This window comes from Chiloscyllium plagiosum, unplaced genomic scaffold (assembly GCF_037043375.1).
Source record: "Chiloscyllium plagiosum isolate Xiang-an unplaced genomic scaffold, Cpla_swu_hap1 HiC_scaffold_4, whole genome shotgun sequence".
NCBI classification, from domain to species: domain Eukaryota; kingdom Metazoa; phylum Chordata; class Chondrichthyes; order Orectolobiformes; family Hemiscylliidae; genus Chiloscyllium; species Chiloscyllium plagiosum.
In genome coordinates this window covers 28088566-28115322 of record NW_028270142.1, presented here as the reverse complement: position 1 = coordinate 28115322, position 26757 = coordinate 28088566, and the positions used below count along the sequence as shown (strand labels likewise).

At 39.4% G+C, this 26757-nt stretch overlaps 1 protein-coding gene across 1 annotated transcript in view; it reads left to right on the top strand.

Annotated features, from left to right (window-relative positions):
• The first annotated feature begins 1915 nt into the window (after positions 1–1915).
• The window catches only part of LOC122549339 (exostosin-1-like), a 158050-nt gene continuing 133208 nt past the window's right edge, over positions 1916–26757 (top strand). The window contains exon 1 of the mRNA XM_043688988.2: positions 1916–3312. Within this exon, the coding sequence (XP_043544923.1) occupies positions 2357–3312 (956 nt within the window). The 5' untranslated portion in view covers positions 1916–2356. The remainder of the gene's footprint in view (positions 3313–26757) is intronic.

Below are 26757 nucleotides of genomic sequence, written 5' to 3'. Positions count from 1 at the left end.
ATTTTACATCCACATAATTCAGAAATGGAGATTACCTATCTTCCCCTCACCCCATTTCCAGTTTGGTGATCGGGTGCGGTTTATTTCTGCAAGGGGCAATTAACCTTTGGAACAAGTTGTTCTGTGATTAGTATACCTCTGTGTCAAGCTGGAACTTGTTTTCATCGTTTTCAAGGTCGGAGAGCAACGTTCCAGAGTTTTTTTTCACCTGAGTTCACCTTGGTTTTTTTCTTCGAGGAGAGGAAGAATCTGCTGGTAGGTGGGCAGCATTGATTTAAAAAAAAGTTAATCAATTACAACCTGACTGAGATAGGTTTGGTGGATCAACAGTTCTTTTGCTGTTATTTTCGTGTGCACCTTTCTGCTGATAAATAAAAACTCATTCAAGACGGATTAGGGATTAAGAGTGGTGCTGGAAAAGCACAGCAGGTCAGGCAGCATCCGAGGAACAGGAAAATCGACGTTTAGGGCAAAAGCCCTTCCCTGCCTCATTCCTGATGAAAGGCTTTTGCCCGAAACGTCGATTTTCCTGCTCCTCGGATGCTGCCTGACCTGCTATGCTATGCTTTTCCAGCACCACTCTAACCTAGACTCTGATCTCCAGCATCTGCAGTCCTCACTTTCGTCCAGATTAGGGATTAAATCTTCCACGTATTTGTTTGAATGTAAAACGCCCTGTATCTTTCGAATGCTGAAAATATCGAGTTGACTCAATAATTCAAAGCAGTCCTAAATTTGAACCGGTTTTACAGCCGTTTTCTTCTTGAGTTAACACATTATAAATCGCACTTCAAATATGAAATAATCTAGATTATCCTGCTAACTCAAACCGTATAGGATTGGAGTACCACGTCCCTGAACGGGGTTGAATTCGCAAATTTCATTCATGTTTGGATTTAACAGTTTTTCGTGAAGCTTAGCACAATCTGGGTTCACTGCATAGACAGTGAGTTCCGATACAGTGCAGCTGTGGAACCGTGTCAGGCGGCTGCGTTCCCACGCACACAGCAGAGATTAGGATTTAAAAGCAAAATCTCCCCCCACCCCCGCCATGAAACGAATAGATACGGGAAGAATGTTGATTCGTAACGGAATCAGACTGGCTGGTTAATGAAGCATGAGGGGGCGGAAATAATTAAGACTATTCCGCTTCCTGATACTGAAAACACGATCCGAATAAGCAGCAAAATAATCAGCCCAGAAATAAAACATCGTTTTTAAAAAAAAATACAAAATGACATATCATATGTGTGGCACGGTTGGTCAACAAAGCAAAACATGCAGAGGTAGCTGGGCCAATCGTTCTGCGGTGAAGGCTGAATGAGTTTATCACTCACAACCGCATACCCTCCATTCTGCAACAAACACTCACTTCCCCATGAATGGGCTTCCCCCAAAATACCCCCTTCTAGGCCCCGCCTGCTCGCAGTCCCATTGGGCGCAGCGGGTGTGTGAGGAAGTGACGCAGCCCAATGGCCCTGCACTGACTCTGGCGGGGGTTGAGTGGCTGGTTGTCTGTCTATCCATCCATCCGGGGGTTGCATTGACAATGAACACCGGGTCTAGGCGGCGGTGCTGGCGCAGCTCACACATAGGGTTCGGTGGCCCTGGCAGGAACCGGCCGTGAAGGTGCCACAGCTCGACGTTCTCCTCATTCAACCAGTGACCTCCGTCTCCAAACCCGCAAATAAACCGAATAACGGAGGTCTTCCCCCTTTTTTTCTCTCTCTCTCCCCCTTTCGGGGTGAAAGAAGCGGCTCCTCCATCGCTGTACCTTCTCCTCCGGCGCAATCCCGCAAATTTGCAGAGAGGAGAGGTAGTTGGTCGGAGGGGCGGGGAGATGGTGTGGGTGCAGTGTCGGCGATTTTGAAGGGTGGGGTGGGGAAGGGATCGCTGCCGCCGCCGCCGCCGCCAGGGGCGAGGGGGGGGGGGGGCAAGGCTCGAGACGCGCTGAGAGGAGAACGCGACGGGATTCCAGCACGCGCCGGTCCCGCATCCTGTGGCTGGCGCGCGGCGGACCGTTGGTGCCCGGGAGGGCTCGGAGGCGACGGCCGCCCGCTGCATCTTGCAATGCCACGCCGTAGTCGTTGTGGTGGGGGGAGCTAGTTAGTTTGGGGGGAAAAAAACGGGGGGAGAGAGAGAGAGAGAGGAAAATAAATCGCCCACATGCGCTGGAATAACAGGATCTGGGAAAAGAAGAAGAAGAAAAAGGTGTTGAAGTTTTTTCATTCAGTGCGGGGCTCTGTGGCTGGGGGAAGATGGCGGACTGGAGGTGATCGGCGAGGCTCGGGTTCTGATTTAGTCTCTTCTCCCGATTCTCCTCCCCCCGTGCGGCCAGAGTTCTGCGATCGGACACATGCAGGCCAAAAAACGCTACCTTCTGTTGTCAGCCGGCGCCGGTCTGCTGTTGCTCATCTACCTGGCAGGAGTGCGGTTCGGGCGGCTGTCCGCAGCGAGGAGGCAGAGCCGGCGGTGGGCTGCGGCCGATGGCTCCCCGTCGGCTCCCGACCGCTGGCCTGAGTGGTCCAATTCACTGCAGAGTTTCTCGGTCGGGGACCAGCCCGAGAATGAAGAGTTCAGTCAACGCGGCTCCCCCCGGCACAAGAGGGAGATTAACACCAGTGTCTACAAGGGCAAGAAGTGCCGCATGGACTCTTGCTTCGACTTCTCTCTCTGTCACAAAAACGGTTTCAAAGTCTACGTCTACCCGCAGCAGAAAGGGGAGAAAATGTCCGAAAGTTACCAAAACATCCTGGCAGCCATCGAGAACTCTAAGTTTTATACCTCGGACCCGAGACAGGCTTGTCTCTTCGTGCTAAGTTTGGACACTTTAGATCGCGATCAGCTTTCGCCTCAGTACGTACATAACCTAAAAACTAAAGTTCAGAGTCTGTACTTGTGGAACAATGGCAGGAACCATTTGATTTTTAATCTCTATTCTGGAACTTGGCCCGATTACACGGAGGACCTGGGATTCGATATCGGCCAGGCGATGTTGGCTAAAGCCAGCATCAGTACTGAAAATTTTAGAAGCAATTTTGACGTTTCCATACCGCTCTTTTCTAAAGAGCACCCAAGGACCGGAGGCGAAAAGGGTTATATGCTTTTCAATAACATCCCTCCCCTGCGAAAGTACTTACTGGTATTTAAAGGGAAAAGGTATTTGACTGGCATAGGTTCTGATACCAGGAATGCCTTATATCATGTCCATAACGCAGAGGATATTGTCCTCTTAACAACCTGTAAACATGGAAAAGACTGGCAGAAACATAAGGATGCCCGCTGTGACAAAGACAACAGTGAATATGAAAGGTAAATGTTAATTTTAGAAAAATGATTGCTTTATCCTTGGACATGGTAGGTATGGGTTTAACAATTGAGTATTAGGTCCAAATTCCACTTCTACATGTTTTTCGAGGAATTCTGTCAGAAATGAGCTGCTTTGACAGGAGAATAAAAGGAGCATCTGAACAAAAGGCATCCAGTGTATTTTGTGCCCCGCAGTAGCAAATTTCCTTCCAAATGTATGGTAGATTTTGTTGTAGCATGGACTTACTTTTGTCGTGATATTTGGGAAGGTATGAGGCCACATAAACATTAGTGTGATTCTGTTGTTTGGTTGAGACAAAGTTTAAAACACTAGTTAACTTGTATTACTGTGAAATGGAATTTTCAGATTTTATTGATAGTTCAGAAGTGGTGTATGGGGCACTTGAACTTTAAAAAGATTTCTAATTGAGCTGTTTTTTTTTATAAATAAGTATTTATTTGGTCAGTTCATGCAAAGTGATTTTTCTTCCCACTTGGCAATGATTCTTATTTTTACCAACCTGGTTTAGTTTTGAAAGAACCCGAGAACTTTTTTAATGCCATCAAGACTTTTTGCCCTCACTGAAGACAATTAAACTGCTAAGTGCTATTGGAATTTTGGTGTATCTTTTCAATAAGATGGAATATTGTCAAATGAGTTCTCGGGAGAACATTTTGGAAATGTCGTGTCTTTGCTTAATTATTTTGAGATGTTCGCCACCATTTTGTTGTATCCTTTTTAAGTGAATTTTTTTTTCCTAAAGCTCTTAATTGCTTTTACACTTTGCTATAGTCATGCAGCTTTTATTGATTTAGTTCAGCCAAGGGGTGTCAGGAATGCCATGCATTACATTCTACTAGTCACTGACCATATGCGAATGATTCTATACCTGAAGAAATACTGGCAATCTGCCGTTCTAAACAGCTTGCATATCTAATAAGAAATTTCTCAAAAGATTTAATGTTTCCTTTTTCTTCCGCTCTCTATTTAAAAAAGAAGTTCAAATTGGTATATAGTCTTATCAGCTTTTGCCTGAATAGCAAATGTTCATGTTGGGAAGAATTGATGAGTAATTTCCCTAATGCTGTAAAACTGAATGCAATATGGTTGCCTGAGGTTTTACTGTTATATTTTGTGTATAGATTTGTTTGATTTGTTACCATGGTAATGCTAACCCCTCCCACTTGTAAGTTGGAAGCATTGTACTCAAACATTTCACAGTACCTTTCAGATTTCTTATTAAAGGGTTAAGCATTTGTGCTTTTGCACTCAGTAAATGGTTAATGGAATTGGATCTGTATTCTGTTTGATCTTTTCATTGCCTTGTTTCAATTTTGATTGTAACATTTATAGCTACTATAGTAGACATGGTATATGGCAGTATATAACCCAGTTTGTTGAAGTTGTAAAAATATTTTTGCTAAGTATGGGCTAAATTTCTGAATTAATGTCCATATTGGCATGTGAAGAACAGTTAGACTGACTCCTTGCTTAATCCCATTGTGGGCACATGGATTCATTAACAAACTAGATTCGAGTACTAATATTTCAGTGCGAAATTTTATGAAATTAACTTCTGTCAGTACATCAATTTCGGCTGTAAAAAAGCTTTACTACTTCGAAGTAGTTTAACTTGATTCATAAGTGATATTACCAGCATTCTGTTCCTTTCTACTCCCAAGAAATTAGATTGTGCATATTGTCGTGGATTATTTTGTACATTTAATTATTTTACAATGCATTCTGGGCATGCTGTTCTAATCCAGCTCTGGTTAAATTTTTATCTACTGTTGGGCAGCAATAAATTAACTTCTTTGTAATTTAAGATTTGATATAAACTAAGAAGGTTCCAGGTTTGATCCATGGTTTTGGTGCTTTGTCTGCGCTAAGTGCATGCTGGTCGCTTGTCTTCGATTATAAAAGCAAAGTGCTCGAGAAATTCCAATCTGGTGGCATCTGTCAAAAGAAAAATAGTTAAGTTTCTAGTCCTTCATCAGAACTGAAAGCAGCTGGGAAAGGGTGATATTTACACTTGGGCTCTCAAGCATTTTTGGCACAGAGTGAGAAGGTTGAAAGTTCAATCTGTACTCTAGAATCTTGAGCATAAAATGCAGTTAGCATTTCAGTGCAGTATTTAGGGAGTATTGTACTGTCAAAGGTACTTTCATCAGAATGAAGATCATCCATACTCAACTGAGTGTTGATGCATCCTATGGCATGTATCACACAACAACAGTGGAATTATTGCAGTGTCACTAAAAGACATTACTTAGTGATTTGTATTATTGTTCTAGGAATCTTGTGTGCATGAATTAGCTGCTGTGCTAAGTTGAGTTATAAGGATAGGTTGGGACTTTGTTTACCTGCAGCATAAGAGGTTGAAGGGTGATTTTTGAGGTTTATAAAATCACGAGGGGCATAGGTGAATGGCTGATATCTCTTCTTGAGGGTAGGGGAGTCCAAAAGTAAGGGACATTGGTTTAAGAGAGCAGAAAGATTTAAAAGGGATCTAAGGGGCAACATTTTCATGCAGAGGATGGTATGTGCATCGAACAAGTTGGCAGAGGAAGTAGTAGAAGTGAATACAGTTATAACATTTAAAAGGCGTTTGGATGGTTACATGGATTAGAAAGTTTTGGAGGGATGTGGGCCAAATGTGCAGTCAAATGGGACTAGGAAACCTGGCTGGCATGGGCCTGTTTCCATGTTTGACTCTGACTACCCATCACTGATTGTGAAACCCTTTTACAACATGAAATGTTATGGTTAGTAATAGTGTAACATAAATGTAAGTTATTTATTTCTGATATGAGGAGGAGCTCCATAACGGATAACCATTAATTTTAGAACTCTCTGCTTTATGGTGAGTTCCTGCCATAAGAAACATACATGGCAAATGCTGAATTATGATGTGTTTCCTATATACTGTTATAATAGAAGAATTCACCAGAATGTCAATTCTGGTAAGAATTGACATTGAGGACCTGTTTGTAAATTCTGTTGTTCAGTTCATATAAAATACATTATTTGTATTATTTTTCCTACTTACACCATGCTTTTTATTTTTATGGATGTTTCTGGAAACAAAAACCAGCGATGGTCTTAAGACTTTGTCCTAAATGGTTATATATGCTTTTAATTACAGTAGTGACCTCTACTGTGTGATCTAAACGTTCTTTACTTAACAAAATGCATAGGTTCCTTTTGTAGCAAACCATGTAATCCTTCAATCCTGTTGTCAGTTTTCTCGCTGTTTCATTTAACACAATTTATTAGTTGTAGATAAGTACTACTATATGAGCCATGTAATCAAAAAAACGACTGTCACCATACTGGTCCAATAATTAATCCACAAACCTTTAGTAAGATACTCTGCAACTGATTCAGATTTGAAGTTGAAAGAGTTTTTGACTGTGACATACAGTAATAAACTTGGGCATTTTTTAAGACAAAATGCATTAATGGAAGCCCAGAGAGTTTACCTGAATCTTTGTTGTGAAAAGAAAAGAGCTGTGTGCTCATTGCAAATAGAGTTGAATGTGTATGAAATTTCAGTTGTTGAAGTAATGGAGAGATTATGTATTGTATGGGGTTGTTACTGGCTTTAACTTATTTTTAGATAAATGTCTAATATATGGGTACCTCCAAAGAATAGGGAAATGTAGTTCATATCCAAGGAGCTAGCTGAGAGTGAACTTTTTTGGTGCTGCATATATACTTAATTCACCAGACTCTGGAATTTTAGCGACCAGACAGTAACTGTATTTAGAATGCATGATTTAAATTGTCCAAGTGAAACTTCTGCATGTATGGTTATATAGGGATAGTGCTTCCCTACCACAGCCATAATTTAAATGTTTGGAGGACAAAGTAAAAATCGAATCTACGTTGTAAAATTGTATTGGAAAAATGCATTATACATGTGAAACTAATGATGCTGTAGCATCTTCTGTACATTTCTCAGGCTCACAGAAATTTACTTGTTCATTTCTTGTTGAATCCTGACTTTCTGTCCTGCAAACTTGACACAGTTTCAGAGTACAAACTGTTTCAAATCGTCAGAGGCTTTCAGTAAAACAATCCCTTAAGAAAACTTTGGAACTCCACTGCCTTTCCTTTGTGATAAAATTTGCTATCTCTGCTCCCAGTTATAAAAATATAATACACATCTTGTCTGATATTTTAACACGAGAATGTGTGTTGGGGCTACCTTGAAGAATGCATTGACAGGTTTTGCCAACAACACTCAGCTTGTATAAATTAAAGTCAAGTATTTTGATTGTTTTAGAAGCATGATGCCAAGTGCTAAGCAAGCATACCTATTAGAATGTGGCTTGAGTACTGAGATATCAAACTAACCTGATGAGTAGTTGCATTATACATCGACTTCTACAATGTATTTGGGGGATCAACATTTTGAGTTACGTCGTAAAATTGTATTGGAAAAATGCATTATACATATCAAAGTGGTGATTTGTATTAAGGCAACTGAAGTTGTGTACTGTGTGTGGAATTAGTTTTATCCAGAATAATAAAATATAAGCAGTTTTTTTTTTGATAGCCCATTTTGTGTTTGGAAATATGACAACTAAAACAAAGCAAATCTTATCCCAGCTGATGGAAATATTGAACAACTCACATTCCAGAGTGAAACCCAGCTTGATTGACCATAAGGTTTTGGCTGCTTTTGCTGACAGACAGAGCATGAATGTTATTCCCCACGTATGTATTAGTAGTTGAGAATAGGGAAAGGCCTGGGTGGTAGAAAAGACAGAAAAAGGAGTGGGGCGAAGGGAGGCCCCCATGCTTCTCCTTCTCAAATTTGCATAGGTGGATATCATAATTAATGTAGCTTAGTTCTCTATTTCACTTAAATTTCTAAGCTCCAAGCATCTCGTTTTAAAAACAGTGATATAATTATTTCTGAGAGACTTGGTTTATTATTCCACTAATCAGAAATTGCTAGAGGATTTCCCCTTTGGTCTTATGGAAGTATTTAAGCTAGTACACTATAAATATGCCACATTAATTCATTTTATTACATTGGCACAGATGTAGGCCATTCTGCTTGTTGAGCACGTCTGCAATTTAATACAATCATGGCTGATCAAACATTTCAAACCTTTCCACCCCATTCCCAGAACCATGTATGCCACTGGCATTCAAAAATGTATCGGTCTCCATCTTAAACATACTCGAAGACTGAGCCTCCACAGCCTTTTGTGGAAGAGAATTCCAAATGTTCACAACCCACTGAGTAGTATAACTTCTTTTCATCTTGGACCTAAATGGCATCCTCCTTTTATTTTAAAATTGTCCCCCTAGTTTTAGACTCAACATCTTACCTGCATCTCCTTTGCCTATTCCTTTAAATATTTTTTAGGTTTCAATAGGATCACCTATCATTCATCAAAACGCTACTGAATACAGTTCCAGTTGGCCCAGTCTCTCTGTACAGAAGACCTACTGTCCAAGGAGTAAGTCTGGTGAACCTTTGTTACGCTCTGTGTGCTGGTAGTATTCTTGCTGAGATCAAAACATACATAGTACTCCAGGTGTGGTCAAACCATGCTGTTATACAATTGAGGCAAGACCTCACTACTCCTGCAATGAACATTCCATTGCCCTTCTAGCTTATTACACCTGTATATTACCCTTCAATCTTATCTGCAAGAACACCTGGGTTCCTTTGAACATCTAACTTCCCAAACTGTTACTATTTAAAAAAAATATGTTCTGCACATCCTTTTCTCCTACCAAAGTGAATAACCTCACATTTTTCCATGTTATATGTCCTCTGCCATGTTCTTGTTCGTTCTTTTTATAAAGTGCACTGGTAGGTTGCTCAATTGAGTACAGATACAGCATGGAAAGAAAATATTAAGTTTTCACAAGTAGAACAAATAAGTTTGGTAAGAATGAGAAGAGATCAATTTCTGTCTTTTTTTTGATGTACAGGTATAACAGTTTTTTTGAGAGATGGGTTTATTATGTTAGATTTGGTGATTGTGGTTTTAAATTTGAACATTGATTAAATTGCTGTATTGCTTCAAATTTGCTGTATTTTTCCAGTTATCAATTGTAAATTTTCTGGCGCATACATAAAATAGTATTCTTGGTCTTCCATTCTGTATTTAGATGGTATTTGGTATCTTAAATTGTCAATAAGTTTGGAATTAATGTGTCACACACAGATTTTCCCCTCCTGTATTAACGATTGAACAAATATTTTCATATTATTGTTTTTAGCTTCATTAAGGTACTTTTTTTTTGTTGAAGTGATAATAACATTTAAAATTAAAAAGAAACACTAACCAATTAAATCTGTCACAAAGAAAATGATAACTCGAGGTTATCTTTGCAACCTTTTGGTAAAATAATTTATTTTTCATCATCCTTTATTTAACAGATTGAATGTTAGAGTCATACAGCATGGTAACTGGTCCATGCCAACCAAAATGTCCGGCCACGCTATCCCCATTTTCCTGCACTTGATCCATATCCTTTTTTCCTATCCATGTATTTGTCCAAATGTCTTTTTAAAATATTGTTAATGTACCTGCCTCAACTGTTTCCACTGACATTGCGTTCCATATGTGTTTCACCCTCTGTTTAAAAACAAGTTGCCCCTCGGTTCCATTTTATTCTTTCCTCACTAACCTCTAGTCCTTGATTCCCGAGCCCTTGGAAAAGGATGGAGTGCATTCGCCCTATACGCGCCTCATGATCTGATACACCTCAATAAGGTCCCCTTCGGTCGTCTCCACTCTAAAGCAAAAAGTCTGAGCTTATCCAACCTCTCCCTGGAACTCCGACCATTGAGTCCAAACAACATTCTTTTAAATTTCTTCTACAGTCTTTCCAGTTTCATAACATCCTTCCTATAACAAGGTGACCAGAACTGAACACGATACTGTAAGTGCAGCTTCATCAATGTCCTGCATAACTGCAACATAACTTCCCAACTTCTATACACAGTGCCCTGCCTGATGAAGGCCAGTGTGCCAAAAGAAGCCTGCACTGCACTGTCTACCTGTGACTCCTTTCAGAGAACTGTGAACCTGAACCCCTTGAGGGGCCCTATTCCCCCTCTCATTCTTTTTTCTTTAATATACTTCAAGTACCTCTTTGGATTCAGCCTAGTCTTCTCAGCCAAGGCTATCTCATGCCCTTTATTTTGCCCTCCTGGTTTCCTTTTTCAGTAAACTCCTGTATTCCCTGCATACTTCCAGGGATTGTCTTGAAACCAGCTGCTTTGTACCTGAGCCACGCAGCCTCCTCTTTTCTGGTCAAAGCCTCAATATCTCTTGTCATCCAGGGTTCCCTATTCCTGCCAAACTGCCAGAGGTCCCTTTGCTTGCAAACAAGCTACTCCAATCAACCTCAGCAATCTTAGATTAGATTAGATTCCCTACAGTGTGGAAACAAGCCTTTCAGCTCAACAAGTCGACACCACCCCTCCAAACAGTAACCCATCCAGACCTATTTTCTTCTGACTAACCACCTAACACTATGGGCAATTTAGAATGGCCAATTCACCTGATCTGCACATCTTTGGATTGTGGGAGGAAACCAGAGCACCCAGAGGAAACCCACACAGACACTGGGAGCATGTGCAGGTTCCACACAGACGGTTGCCTGAGGTTGGAATTGAAATTGGGTCCCTGGTGCTGTGAGGCAGCAGTGCTGACCGCTGAGCCCATATAATTCTCTATAAAGCTCCTGTCTAATTCCATCAAAATTCGTCTTGCCCCAATTTAGAACTTGTACCTGTGGACCACTTTTGTCCCTCTCCATAACTATTTTAAAATTAATAGAACTATGGTCACTGGTGCCAAAATGCTCCCCCACTGTCACTTTCATCACCTGTAAACTTGAAAAATTTAATTAAAAGTATCGGCTGAATTTAATTAAATCAATTTCATGTAAATTTGACATTTACATGTTTTTGATAGATTATAGCGAAACCTGAATCATACCACTGGGTAAAGTTCAAGCAGTTCACTTGTCTTGTTGTCTTAATTCCTAGGAGGAGAAAGTGAGGACTGCAGATGCTGGAGATCAGAGCTGAAAATGTGTTGCTGGAAAAGCGCAGCAGGTCAGGCAGCATCCAAGGAACCGGCGAATCGACGTTTCGGGCATAAACCCTTCTTCAAGTCCTGAAGAAGGGCTTATGCCCGAAACGTCGATTCTCCTGTTCCTTGGATGCTGCCTGCCATGCTGTGCTTTTCCAGCAACACATTTTCAGCTCTGTCTTAATTCCTAGTCATGTTTAAATTGTTCTCTTTTGATTGAAAACACACCCTGACATTCTCCACTTCTCCTCTTGCAATCACTATCTCAAAATCAAGTTCACTGAGCATGTGCAGATCATTATTATTCATACAATTGCTTATTTTTTCAAAAAATTCTGAATTAAATTGCTCTGTCAAAATGTTGGTCCTCAAATAGTTTAAAATGTTAAATAAAACTGTCAAAAGGACTTACCTGCAGCAACTCTACATTAGCTGCAGATGAGTTTATTTTACAGCTGTACTACTTTTACATTTCTAAAAATGAACTTTTTCTTATTCCAAAGCTTTATAAGCTTTCTCGTGAAAGTTTTGGAAACAGAAGAGATGGGGGAAAGGTAGCAAAGAGTACAGTAGGTGAATGTGGGTGGGGATGGAGGTGATAGGTCAGAGGGGAGGGTGCAGCGGATAGGTGGGAAGGGAGATTGGGTTGAAGTGTTCCAGATGACACTTCAACCCCAGGGCATTAATGTGGATTTCACCAGTTTCCTCAATTCCACCCCCCACCTTATCCCAGTTCCAACCTTCCAACTCAGCACTGTCCTCATGACCTGTCCTACCTGTCAATCTCCCTTCCCACCTATCCGCTCCACCCTCCTCTCTGACCGATCACCTCCATCCCCACTCCATTCACCTATTGTACTCTTTGCTACCTTCTCCCCACCTCACCCCATCCCCCACTTATCTCTTCACCCTGGGGGCTCCCTGCCTCCATTCCTGATGAAGGGCTTTTGCCCGAAACATTGATTTTCCTGCTCCTCGGATGCTGCCTGACCTGCTGTGCCTTTCCAGCACCACACCAATCTAAACGAACTTGATGTCAGAAGTAAATATGTGGTAAAGACAGGCTATCAGCTGCAACTTGCTCTTTGAACGATTCAATAGGTGAGAAACCTACCAATTGTACACTGGTAATCTCATGCTAAAAATCCAAACATAGTCTGAATTTTGTATAGATCATCTTTCCCCCTTCTACCAAATAGGGGCGTGCTTTATTTTCTCTTGGGAGAATTAGACTAGGTGAGACTAGAAACTCACTACAGGCAAGAGTAAAGGAATGCCTTGTACCTGTATTTGATAATTGTAATTGTTCTTAACTTTTGCCTAATTAAGGATTGCAGTCAGTAAATTATTTTAGTTTTAAATGCCCATGTTCCTTCCCTCAGCTTGAGGGAGTTTCACCTGTCTAGAAGGATAGTGTTGAGAAATGTATACTGAATAATTTTTCATAATTTTTGTTCAGCATAGCTGAGCCAAAAGCTGCACTGTTGCTTTGAATGCTTTGTGACCTTTCTACAAGAGGGCAAATGTATGTGGAATTATTTTTCCAAAATAGCATCTTTGTAGTGGAATTGGCAGAAATGTGGGAGCAGGTTGCCCACCCTTGGTTGGAAGATGGTGCTGTATGGTTGGAGGAATGCCCAGATGTAGTTTGAAATAAATCCCATCAGTTGGGAAAACTGCCAAAAGAACTGTGGTGTATTATTCAAAATGTTCTGTAACCTGGTTCTAAAAGTAGGCAAATACATAAAGTTGTGCAGAATGCAAGCTTCCTGCCAAATTTGATTTGATATACCCATTTTACTGAAAAGTGAAATCATGAGTGGACTCAGAGCAGGCCAACTGCTGTCAATCTTGGGTATTGCATTCTAAAGGGAACCAGTGAAGCAGTTAATGGATGCTTAAATGTTGGCCTCAAGTGTTTTATATTTGTGAAGTTCTTTTCAGATTGTCTTTGTATCTTTAAGCATATATATGTATAATAAAATTGAAAAAGATACATTGTTAAAAGTGTATTTATGTAGTAATATTTTTAAAATAGTGATGCAAAATTGATAGGAGGGCTTTGATACTTTACGTGGAAATTGCATAGAATGAATGATAGAGATTTAGCCTCATTGAACAATGCTCCACATGGACCACCTCGCCTATCTCTCAACTATATCAGCATGATTTTCTAGCCATTCCTCCTTCGTTTTTTAAAATTTCCTCTTCAGTTATATCCCTGCTCTGCAACTCAACTGCTCCCTGTGGTGTCGGACTCCACATTCTCTGGTTTAGAAGTTTTTCTTTAATTCTCCATTGAATTTATTAAGGCCTACCTTAGATTATTACCTTCAGTTTTGGACTCTTCAGCTCCCCCACAAGTGGAATTATCTTTCCTACTTTTACCCCATCAAAGCGTTTTTTCTCAGCCATTTTTTTCAGAGAAAAGAATCTGAACCGTTTCAGTCCTTCCTGATAGTTATCTCACCTTAGTTTTGCTATTTATTTAATTGTTATGAACAAAAGTGAAACCACCTTGATTATCAAGAAATTCATCAGTAATTTTGAACAAAAATAATTTTAAGTGCAGCTGTCACTCTTGACCCTGAACAGCTGGTCATAAAAATAAAGTTGTAGAGATGTTCGGTCATGGCCTTACCACTTCAAAACCACCAGTCAACAATCTGCTGACTTTAACAAAGTGATTGATTGCACAGAAGAACCAGCTTTATAAATGTGCAGCCCTTGGTACTAAAAAATATCTTCTGTTCTTGCAAATGAACGTAACATGAAAATTGAGTATGCCCAGTATTTAGTGCATTTTACCTATAGAGTAGACAATAACCTAATGCATATTGAAGCCTCATTCGCTCAGCTACGAAATGTGGCTTGCTTCACCCTTCTTCCTAAATTTGATAGTCATTATTTTGGGGGGCTTGGGTAGGGGCATGTAGAAAAGCAATGTTTGGTATTTTGAAGATTTATGCATCCCAGATGGCCTGCATATATTTAAAATTCTTTTAAACTAGCAAAATTTTGATTTAAACATGCTCAACTCCTGGTCTGTTTTGTATTAGTTGGAATCCTTCAATCAAAAATATTACATTAAAAAGCATGATAGTAAGACAATGAGAGACAAATACTGTAGAAATGCTCTTCCATGCCATGTGATTTTTATTTTGGTAACCTGGCTTTTTAAAATCAAACTCTCAACTTCTAATTCTTTTTGTACTGTGCAAGAAGTTTCAATGCTGCTAATGGTTGAAATTAATTCATTTGACAGCAGTAAGTTATTTTGAAAAGCAATTATCTTGAGCATTCTCCAACTTGAAGCTTTCCAAGCTTGATTGTCTCTCATTAGATTTTCTTCAACCAGCTTCAAGTTTAACAAAAATCTTAGGAATGATAAATTACAGACTTGCTTTGAGTAACCAAGTTTCTTTATTACCGTCATTTTGTTAGCTTCTTTATCTCCGAATTTTTAAGGGGTCCTTAGGCTGCATCACTTCAGTGACCTACTGACCAAGATGTCTCAGCATCGTTCTTTATGCTCACAGTACAGATCCACTGATTCCTGCTATCACTGAATTTGCTGGATGTGTTGTCCAACTAGGGTATTAGTTATTAATGACTTGGATAATGACATTGAAAGTCATATATCCAAATTTTCTAATGGACCGAAAGGTAGCATTATAGACTATGTTAAAGTGATAGACTGGGTGAATGGGCAAAAGTGTGGCAGATGGGTTTCCGTGTAAGCAAGTGTGAGGTTATCCATTTTGGACTGAAAAAGGATAGATCAGAATATTTTCTAAATGGATAATATTAAATGTAGGGGAGTCCAGAACTAGAGAGCATTGATTTAGAGTGAGGGGGGGGGGGGGGAATTTAAGAGACCTAAGGGGCAACTTTTTCACAGAAGGTGGTGCGTGTATGGAATGAGCTGCCAGAGGAAGTGGTGGAGGTTGATACAATTGCAACATTTAAAAGACATCTGGATAAGTATATGTAGTTTGAGAGGGAGAAGCTGGAATCAGATATGATGGTATTATAGTTGCGTAGGGAGGAGCTGGCCAGAGTTGATTGGAAGGAGAGCTTAGCAGTGAAGAGAGTGGAGCTGCGATGGCAGGAGTTTCTGGGGGATAATTAAGAGACACAGCAGAAATTCATCCCAGGGAAAAAACCAAAGGGAGGATAAAGCAACAGGCGAACAAGGGAAGTCAAAGACCAGATAAAAGCAAATTGAAAAGTATACGATTGTGGTTAAGATTAATGGGAAGCTAGAAGATTGGGAAGCCTTTAAAAGCCAGCAGAAGATAACTTTCAAAAAAAGAAAGTTGGGGGAGAAGATGATGGTAAACTGGCTAGTAATAGACAAGAAGTCATGTTATGCTTTAACAATCTAGATGAAGGAACTGTGAGGGCATTGTTGCCAAGTTTGCAGATGACACAAAGACAGGTGGAGGGATAGGTAGTGTCGAGGAAGCAAGGAGTCTGTGGAAGGACATGGACAGGGTAGAAGACTGGGCAAAGAAATACAATGTGGGAAAGTATGAGGTTATGCACATTGGTAGGATGATTAGAGGCATAGACTAATTTCTGATTGGGGAAGGGCTCTGGAAATCTGAAGCATAAAGGGACTTGGGAGTCCTAGTTCAGGTTTTGATTAAGATCAACATGCAGGTTCAGTTAGCCACTAGGAAGATTGCTCGCATTCAGTTAAAGAGAACTAGAATGCAAGAGCAGAAATGTACTACTGAGGCTATATAATGCTCTGTTCAGACTGCATTTGGAATGCTGAGTGTGGTTTTGGTCTTAAATTTCAAGGAAAGATGTGCTGATGTTGAAGAGTGTGCAGAGATGGTTTCCAAGAATGATCCCGGGAATGACCGGGCTTGTCATATGAGGAGCGTTTGTTGTTTCTAGGACTGGACTCTTGAGTTTAGAAGGATGGGGTTGGGCATTCCCATTGAAACCTGTAGAATACTAAGAAGCCTGGATAGAATGGATATTGAGAAGATGTTTTCACTCCTATGAGAGAGTAGGACCAAGATACAGCCTCTGAATGAAGGGGTAGACTTTTAAAACTGAAATGAGGATTTCTTCAGCCTGAGTGTGGTTAATCTGTGGAACACGTTGCTGCAGAGACCTGGAGACCAAGTCATTAAGTGTATTTAAGATAGAAATAGGTTCTTGGTTGGTAAGGAGATTAAGGGGTTACAGGACAAATGCAGGAAAATGGGGTTGAGAAACATAATCATGATTTAATGGCAGAGCAGACTCGAAGGGTCAAATGGCCTGATTTCTGCCTCTGTCTTATGGTCTAACATAAGTATACAATTTCACAGCTGACTCCTACTTTCCACTCCTAGAAGTCCATCTGCATCTCATGCCCCCCCACGCAGCTGCAGTTTGCAACATTATAGCTTCTGGGAAGATCCTGAACTGAGTCTGGAAACAGGTCTAGTGCAGAGCCCCCTTTTTTGTTGTTAAATTGTTATATAGCTGCTCTTAAAAAGTGGAAATTTTGTTGTTTAAAATGTTTAGTTATGTTCTTGAATTAGGTTTAGCAGCTAAAAGACCATAAGCCATAAGAGTAGAAGTAGATCAATCAGCCCATTGAGTCTACTGCAGGGTTCAATGACCTCATAGCTGAACTGATTATCCTCCAATCCACTTTCCTACCTTTTCTCCATAACCCTTGATTTGCTTACAGATTAAAAATCTGTCTGGCTTAGTGACCCAGCCACGACAGCCTTTTGTGGACAAGAATTTCACAGATTCACAACCCTCTAAAAGATGTTCCTTCTCATTTTATCTTTCTCTTATTCTGAGATTGTTTCACCTTGTAGAAACAAAGAGGGTCAAAAGACTATCTTTCCTCATCTATCCTATCAAGCACTCGAAGAATCTTTTATTGTTTCCATAAGATCACCTCTTATGGGCAAATATGTGCCCGTCTACTCAGCCTATCTTCATAAGACAGCACCTTCATATCTGATATCAGCCTAATGAATTTTCTCTGGACTGTGTCCAAGACCAGTATATCTTTGCTTAGATATGGAGCCCAAAACTGTTGACAGTTTTGTCTGACTCGTGTCTTTTATAGTGTTAGCAAAATCTCTCTACCTCTATTCTCCATTCCATTGAAATAAAGACCATCATCCCATTTGCCTTCCCTGCTGAATTTGTATGCTAGCTTTTTTGTGATTCGTGTGAGGACTCCCAAATCCCCCTCCAGCAACTTTATGCAGTCTTTCTCCATGTAAAAATCAGATTTTTCAACATTATGTTCCATCTGCCAAGTCTTTTCCCCTCATTTAACCTATCTATGTCCCTCTGCAGACTGTGTCATCCTCACCACTTGTCTTCCTACCTATTTTTATGTATTCCACAAATTTATTTATAGTGCATTCACTTTTCTCACCCAAGTGATTTGATATATATATTGTAAATAATTGAGACCTTGGCACTTTCTAGATTAGAGTGGTGCTGGAAAAGCACGGCAGTTCAGGTAGCATCCGAAGAGCAGGAAAATCGGCGTTTCAGGCAAAAGCCCTTCATTTTGCCAGCAATGTTGATTTTCCTTGGATGCTGCCTGAACTGCTGTGCTTTTTCAGCACCACTCTAATCTAGAATCTGGTTTCCAGCATCTGCAGTCCTTGTTTTTACCATGTAGCACTTCTCTAGTTATAGGTTGCCATCCTGACCCCCCCCCCCCCCCCCCCCCCAAAAAAAAACTGTCTTTAGTTAATTAGTCCTTTCTGCACGCTGATACACTTAGTGTAATGTGTGGCACTTTATCAAACACCTTCTGAAAATCCATCCAAATGTATCCAACTACTTCTCCTTTATTTATCCTGCTTGTTACCACCTCAAAGAATTGTAGTAAAGTTTTACAGTCTGTTGTGCAGAGCTGATGTCATTTTCTGTTTTGAGCTGGCATTTTATTTTTGCAATGAATTTTATATCAAGTAGTGAGGACAACATTATTTAGATTAACTCATTCCTAAATTTACTGTCTGACTCTTTCAAGGCAATATCGTTTTTGTAAAGTTCCCTAAAAGTTAAGCTTAACAGTTCTAGGTTGTTTTGTATTTTCTTCCATTTAGGTTTAAAGGCTGTTCTATTGCAGGAATATTGAAGAGTCAGTCTGAGAGTTTTCCTCACTTTAGTTGTCTATATCTTCAGCAGCTGCTTGTTATGAATTTTTCATGTGGTGTCCCCTTATTTTTGTCTGACACAGGCTCCTGTGTTGAATTTAAATAAGCTATAAATGGTATGTGTTGAGAGGAGGAGAGGCAGAGCAATAGTGCTTTTGAATAGACTGCCCCTCCAGTTCAGTACTTGGTTTTCCCTTGTATCAGTTTGCTGTGAGAAAGTTTGTTGAAATGCCTTTACAGTTTTCAAGCTGTGGCTTGGCTGGGCCTTGAGCTTTTTTCAATTGAACTAGCGTGGAGCAGTCACTGTCAGAATTTGCTTTTGAACTTTACAGGCACATAAAGACTATCCAGTTACTTTACTTGGGCTCATTTAAATGAATTCATAGCAATTCATGGGTCGTTGGTGTTATTTTCAGAAAGAGAAATTTGAATGTCTGGCCAAGAAACTGCCAGCATTTGACAGCAGTAAGATGCAGCTTAAGCTACCATGTTCTATGCTCTCTGAACTTTGCTGGCAACAATGGGTTTCCTTTTTATAAAAGTTGCCTCAGTAATTGTTATCTGCCAACACTGATTTTGTTTTGTATTGACTTAATTTTCTATTAGGTATTTAATTTTGATTTCCAATTTCTTTTTGGAAACATTCTATCCCTGGTGTGCCTTGCATTTTATTTTTCTATTTAGCTTCTTTCTAAACATCCAAACTGTTAACTTGTGTTGCTCATTATAATGTAGCTGAGAAAATAAGGTTTGTATTTATGAACAGCCTCATTCCTTAGATTGTAGCAAGGTCAAGAAAATGAAGACTTCATAAGTCTAGTTGGGAGTTTAAAGAAATTGTAGCTGAATTTTCATGAAAGCTGTGTTAAAGTTTGCCCTGAAGTTATACAGATCATTTATTTTTGTTAAAGTAGTTTATTTACAAGTGTTAAATTGGTGTTGGTAATTTTGTCCTGTATAGGTCATACCGTGACTTTTTGTGAAATGCAGGTTTAGCTTGGTAATGGAATGTATATTGATGTTCATCGTCTGGATAACTACAGGACGAAGGGGTCTGCCACAGTTGCTCAGTATTTTATCCGGTCTGTGAAATTGAGATTGCCATGGTTCACTGCCCTGCATGTCGGTGCAATTCACCAGGTCTTGCAACCTTCATTGAGATCAGAACTGGGCTGGATGCAGAGATTTTACAAGCTTGTTCATGGAGACTTTTATTGCTGCTTCACAGGATATATTTATAGTCATACAGCACAGAAACAGACCTTTCAGTCCAACTCATCCACACCAGCCAGACATCCCAATTTGACCTAGTCCCATTTGTCAGCATTTGGCCCATATCCCTTTAAGCCGTTCCTATTTGTATACTCGTCCAGATGTCTTTTTAATGTTGTAATGGTACCTGCCTCCAACACGTCCTCTGGCAGCTCATTCCAAGCACACAACATATTTGCATGATAACAGTACTGTTAGATGTAACTGTGTAATTGAATCTGTTTCTTGCATCCTTTCGGTTTGCGTAAGTCATATATTTGCATTTTTCAGAAAATGATTTTGTTTTTATTTTTTGAGCTGTCCACCTTTTACGATTCAGTTAAAAATTCAGGGTAAGAGAATATATTGTTACTTGAAACACCTGCACATTTGTTTTTGTTTTAGCACTATTTCATTTCTTTAAATTATCAGTATATTTTGTTTACTGCTTCATGCTGTTCAAGAATGAAGATGAAAGCAATGTTTGCAAACTACACCAGTAGCAGTAGTCGAATTGTCACGTGTGTTTAGAGGTGCTGATACAATCTCTAAGAATCATGATTTTGTGGAATTCATATGAAATGGCAATTCTTTCAGTTTTATGATGAAAATTGGGCACATTTAAAACACAAAAGACCATTCAAGGATTGGAAAATCAACAAGGAAGACATTTAAGGGTAGGCTATGAGTTGAAAATAATAGTTGAAATAATTTCAATAAACATCAGCTTATAGGACACTACACTGTCCTATACAAAGTCCTAGTCAATTATCAGTCATAAATGACCTAATGTGACTGTCAGACCCTAGAGTGTCAAATTTAAAACCTTTTGTTTTAAATTTCTTTTGCAAGCTAGCTTGCTCCTGCATTTTTAACCTTCCCCAGAACCACAGATCCATCCATTTAACACACTCTTCCACTGATTTGATTTCTTGTGTATTCTTTTTCTCCATTGCGTATTTGTAGTAGTATCTCTCAAAGGTAGTGGAATTGTGGAATTGCTTTTTTCATTAGACTGTGCATACTGGGATAATTAAGTTTCAAAACCTGAGATTTTGTCAGGTAAAGGTATTGAGGAGTTTAATGCAAAGGAGAGTAGAATTCAAGTACAAAGCAATCACCATTGAATGATGAAACAAGTATGAGGGCCTGATTGTCTACAGTTCTCGTCAGACCTACTGTTGGAGTGTTTTTCTTGAAAAGAAATGCAAAATCATTCACTTTTGGGCACTGCTTGTGTGCTCCATCTTGAATTTGTGATCTGGTTTATTTCTCAAGGGGTGGAAGAGTACTTGGAACAAGGTAGACTCCCCTTTTCTTTCAGCACATTTCAGGAATGTCTAGGGAATGTGTTGAACAGTTCCTGACTTTGTCTCTGATACCAGTAAATTGACATTTATGGATAATTTAATATTAATTTATGCCTCTGCAGTGTGAAATCAGTTGTTATAATTGCCTAGACAATTATATTGAAATAGCGCTTGTCAAGAAATTTTTAATTTTTATATCTCAAGCTAAAAATTAGTAGCTTGTACTTTTATTCCAACTGACATGAACAAAGAAAACGAAAACACAGTTTTTTTTCACTGAAAGGTATTTCTTTGTCAGCAGCTTCAATACTCTAGCCTGGTCATGTTTAGCAGCTGGATGCAGAAATCCACTTCATTTTTCAAGACTTTGGTAATTGTAGTCAAGGCAACTTGGTGACCTTAGTTAAAGAGCTGTTCTCCTGCAAGGGCAGAGAGCTGTTGGCATTTTCAGAATAGTGATCCCAGCTTCCAGCTTACTGTCAATAAGGGACAATGGTACCAAGAAAACTTCAGAATTGGCTATTACTTTGATCCAATCTTTTCAGTTTCATAGGGGAGCTGTAACTAAAGGGGGAGGAGAGAAACACCTTTACCATGGAGTGTTAGTTTCACCAGCTGTACTGTGTAAAGAAAAGTGTCTTCAAATCTGCTGTATTAATCTTTTTGATGTTGAATTTGATAACCATCCACAAAGTTTGTGCACCGAAACTCTTGAGCTCACCTGAAAGTAATTAATTTGGCTCTCAAATGATGCCAACTTTAATTTCACTTCATACCAAGAGGAAACATAGTATAATTTAAGAGTTTATAAATGTTAACATTATAAATGCAGATTTGTTGGAATTTCCCTAAGTTTTAATATGCTATTAAAATGTCTTCAAGTATGTTTTAATAAATATCAATTAATATATCTTCAAATTCGGATAATTTAGTTTTCAGATAATCCCCTGTATTTACAGATCTGGCTGCAGATTCTGGTGGATATCAAATGACATATGTTTAAAATATATCTACTTCCTCATGCTGTTTCATCAGTCTTTTATGCTGTAACTGTGCGAGCTCCTTAATATACAGCCCAGCAGCATATAAGTCAAATGACAATATTGTGATTCGGAGATGCCAGTGTTGGACTGGGGTGTACAAAGTTAAAAATCACACAACAGGTTTAATTGGAAGCACACTAGCTTTCGGAGCGACGCGCTCTCACTCTCTCATACACACGGACACAGGTACACACAGACACCCACGCATACCCTTATAGACACACACACTCCCACGCATGCACCCCCTCACAGACATAAGACACTCTGCACACACACACTTTCTCGCACTCACAGCCCCCACCCCAGACAGACACACAGACAGACAGACAAAGACCCATATGCACACACATATTTTGTGGGGTGAATTTGTACTTGTAGAGTTACATTGCACTTTGCTCAAAAACTGCATACATTAATGTAGAACTCTGAGCTCAAAAACTGTGTGAATTTATGTAAAACTCTGTTATCTCACTTTTTAGATTAGAACCAATCTAAACATCAGGTCATAGACAGAGAACACAGGGGGCTAACACCTTCAACATATTGTCTAGCTATCACCATTGTTAACAGCTAACCCAAGAATGCAACTTTTTAATAAAAAGGGTTTTGATGATTTACACATGAAAGAAGTGAAACTATCACTGTATTCTAACAGATGAAAGGCTTAACAGACAATCAATTCTTCAATGTATAATTTCAGTTACATCACACTGCAAATTTTTGCTATAAATTCTGTGTGGCGATCGAGCCCTCCACAATCATCTGATGAAGGAGCGTCGCTCCGAAAACTAGTGTGCTTCCAATTAAACCTGTTGGACTATAACCTGGTGTTGTGTGATTTTTGACAATATTGTGGATTTGGAGCAAATGCAGAATGTAATTTTGGCAAGTTGTGAAGCCAGGAATTCTTAATATCCATATCATGGATTTATGTTTTGTTTTTGGTTCAGGTGTACAGTGTAGAGGAGGGTGGAAATGAATATTGAGGTATGTAACTGTTGCCAACATTTTTTAATACAATTTTTTTCATGGTAAGTGAGTGTTCTTGACCAGGCCAGCATCTACAGTTGTTGTGAAAGTGGTGGGGATCCACAACCTTGAACTCATGCCGTCCACATGGTGTAGGTATGTCTAGCATTCTATTAGGAAAGTAGTTTAATGTTTTTGATTTAGTATTAGCTTTCTACTTGGCATTAAATGACATTGTTTGTCCCTGCTTTTATCAAACACAGGGCACTTATTCAGATTTTTAAAATATATTTGTCAACTTTTTTTTTCATTGCTGCCTTGGTGCATGACAAACATAAGCACTATCCTTACGTAATCATAATCGTTATTCTAGTAGATGATTTCCTTAGCTCCTTATTTTGCATGTCTATTTTACAATTAACAATTTTATTACCCTAAGAAAACTTCACGTTTTAAAATGAAACTTCATGTTCACAACTGTTGTGAAGTGGATAACTTGAAAACTTTGAAATGAAGCTTCCCATTGATCTATTGATTTTATATAGGTTAATGTAAACAGAATAAAATTAGTCGTTTGGTGATTCATAATTAGAATTGCTAAAAGGAGATACATTTTGTCAAAGCTTTTGTCTTGCACTCGGCATTCGTGAAGAAGGGAAGAGTCACCATTTATGTTGCATGAGAGTAGAAAGCTGGTTGGCAAGTATCCTCTAGCATTGCCATGGAGAATATACCCATTAATGCTGATTAACAGTTAATTGCCAGGCTTCCAGCACATTCAAGTGCTCTACATAGTCTGGCTGACAATCCTAAATTAATTGTCAGCATAATTCTTCTCGCACACAAGATTATCCAACAAATGTTATCCAAATGCAGAATCACTGTGTTGGACATAGTTATGAATTTTGCAAGCATGAGCTGCTTTTGTATGGACAGCAGTACTTTGCTTGAAATAGTTAGCCATCTACCTTTTGGACATAGGACCTAAAAATCTAGCATCTCGCCACTGAAATATACAGATCTTGGTACTTGTTTGTACGATAGAATATTTTAAAAATTTGGTTGCAGCACTCTGTTAGTAGTAAGCACCACAATGGTGCTGTTGCACAGTAGCAGTAAGTTGCAGCATCTGTTGAGATTAATTTCTCAGGGTAATGCCTTGGCCAGTTTAAGTTAACCTGCTTGGTTTAAACCTGAGAAGCTGGCAGTCATCTGTTAACCAGTATTCATGGGTTAAAAATCTCACAACACCAAGTTATAGTCCAACAGGTTTAATTGGAAGCACACTAGCTTTCTGAGCAGCACTCCTTCATCAGGTGGTTGTCACCTGATGAAGGAGCGTCGCTCCAAAAGCTACTGTGTTTCCAATTAAACCTGGTGTTGTGTGATTTTTAACTTTGTACACCCCAGTCCAACACTGGCATCTCCAAATCAGTATTCATGGGTGCATTTTGCATGAATAATCAATCTCTACCAATCAGAGATCACTTGCCAACCAATCAGTACTGCGTTCTCGTGCAATATAAATGTTGGTTTTTACCCTTCAATGAATGTTAAGTCCTGATGAGTGTAGGATCTACGCACTTTCTGATCAAACCTCCAATTATTTATTTCTAGATCACTGATATACATTACCAACAGCAAAGGGTCCAGCACTGAGCTTTGCAGTCCATTAGATGCAGGCTTTCAGTCACGAAAGCAACGTTTGGCAAATACCCCCTGCCTCTTGCCACTGCACCAATAATGGATACTATGGCTCTTAGCTTCTTGACCAGAGTCCTGTGTGAAACCTAGTCAGAAGCTTTACTGAAGTCCATGTAGACAACATAAATTGAATTATCCACATCTATTGATCTAGTAATCTCCTTGGAAAAATTCAATCAAACCTGCTAAACATAAACTCCTTGGCAAAGCCATGCTAACTAAACTTGATTAGTCCTGTCTCTCTAAATGGAGAGTAATTCTGTCCCTCAATTTTTTTTCCCCACCACTGTTGTTGGACTGTCTGCCAGTAGTCTCTAATTTATCCCTAACATTCTTCTGGAATAATGTCTCTACATTGCCAGACCTACAGGACTCTGGCATCCAATGCGTGACTAAGAAGATTTGCAAATTAATGTCATAGCTCTCACAATCTGTTCTCTTGCCTCCTACAGCAGCTTGACCAACATCTTGTTTGGGATCTTTGTTAATGTTGCACCTACTAAAACCAATTCTAATTCTTTCAAGCATATCACAGCCTTTCTCTCTGGTTTCTGAATTTACACTGTCCTTCTCTACAGTGAATACAAATACAAGATACTCATTCAAAGCCTCACCTATGTCTTCTGTCTACACATGCCATTTGCCACTTTAGGCCCTAATAGCCCCTGCTCTTACCCTGATTATACTTATGCCTTTGGATTTTCCTTAATGTTACCTGTTAGTGTTTTTGCATGTTCCCTTTTCACTTTCCTAATTTCTTCTTTGCATAACCCTCTGCACATTCTATATACCTCCTGGATTTCTGGTTTTGAGCCCCAGGTATCTGCCATTAGCTTTGCCTATCCAATCCTTTACATTCCTTGACATCGAGCATCTCTGGATTTCACCTTTTTATGGGAGCGTGCTAGTCTTGCACTTTCTTTCTGAAAGGGTCCTTCTCCTCTGATATAGGTTTTGCTACAAGAAGCCACATCCCATCTACTTTAGCCAGGTCCTGTCTTATCGTATTAAAGTTGCTCACATCCTCTCTTCCCCCATTCATAATCTTTATTTCCAGTCCATCTTTGTCCCTTTCCATGTCTATCTTAATTAAATCTTGAGTTTTGTTCACTATCACTGAAATACTCCCCTACTGACACTTCTGCCACATTGTTCCCTAAAATTAGCAGTTATACTACTGGCTTTTGTATGTTCTTTACATGAATTTGGGTAGGGTTGAGAGTTTTTGACCAAATTATGAGGGTTCCGTAGCACATATCTTATTGTAATCATCATCAATTGGGATTGGTGGGCAATCTCCAGAGTATGAAGATTGTTTGATCTGTGAAATGATTGGGGTGTGATGGCATTGGGGTGTGGTGGTGGGATGTTTTCAACTGTGTGCTAACTGAGGATTTCTAATGCTTACAGTTAATGCCTTAGAATGGAACAGAATTCAAAAAACCTTTCCAATCCTTAGCAGCAACTTTGCCTGTTGACCAGGAAATAAGTGTGCGAACAAATATTGGCTCTCATGATGCAAATAATAGCCTGGTCAAGAATTTTCTATTGACCTTTGTGCTTTAAATCACTGCTGTAAATTGAATATCTCTCTCACTTCCTGTCAGAATACTGGAAACTAGTCTGGTTACTGAACTGTTCTTGAATTAATTGGCATTGAAGCAACTAATTCGTTTTCTTCTGCATTTGTGGAAAATGTGTGTAACCTGGTGTTTTTCCCCAAGTGAAGCTGACATAAAAATTCAAAACAAGCAAAGCTGTAGCATGTTGACTTTGGTGAATTTACTTAATTTACAATCATGAGTTATCACTGCTGAGTATGCTAAAAGCTACTGATTCACTTAAAATTTGCTGTTTAGTTGGGTCTTAAAGGGAAAGCTGGTCAGCTGAGTAATGAGTGCAGTGGTAATCATTTGTTAGCTTGTGGAGATATAAACTTTTACAACTAAT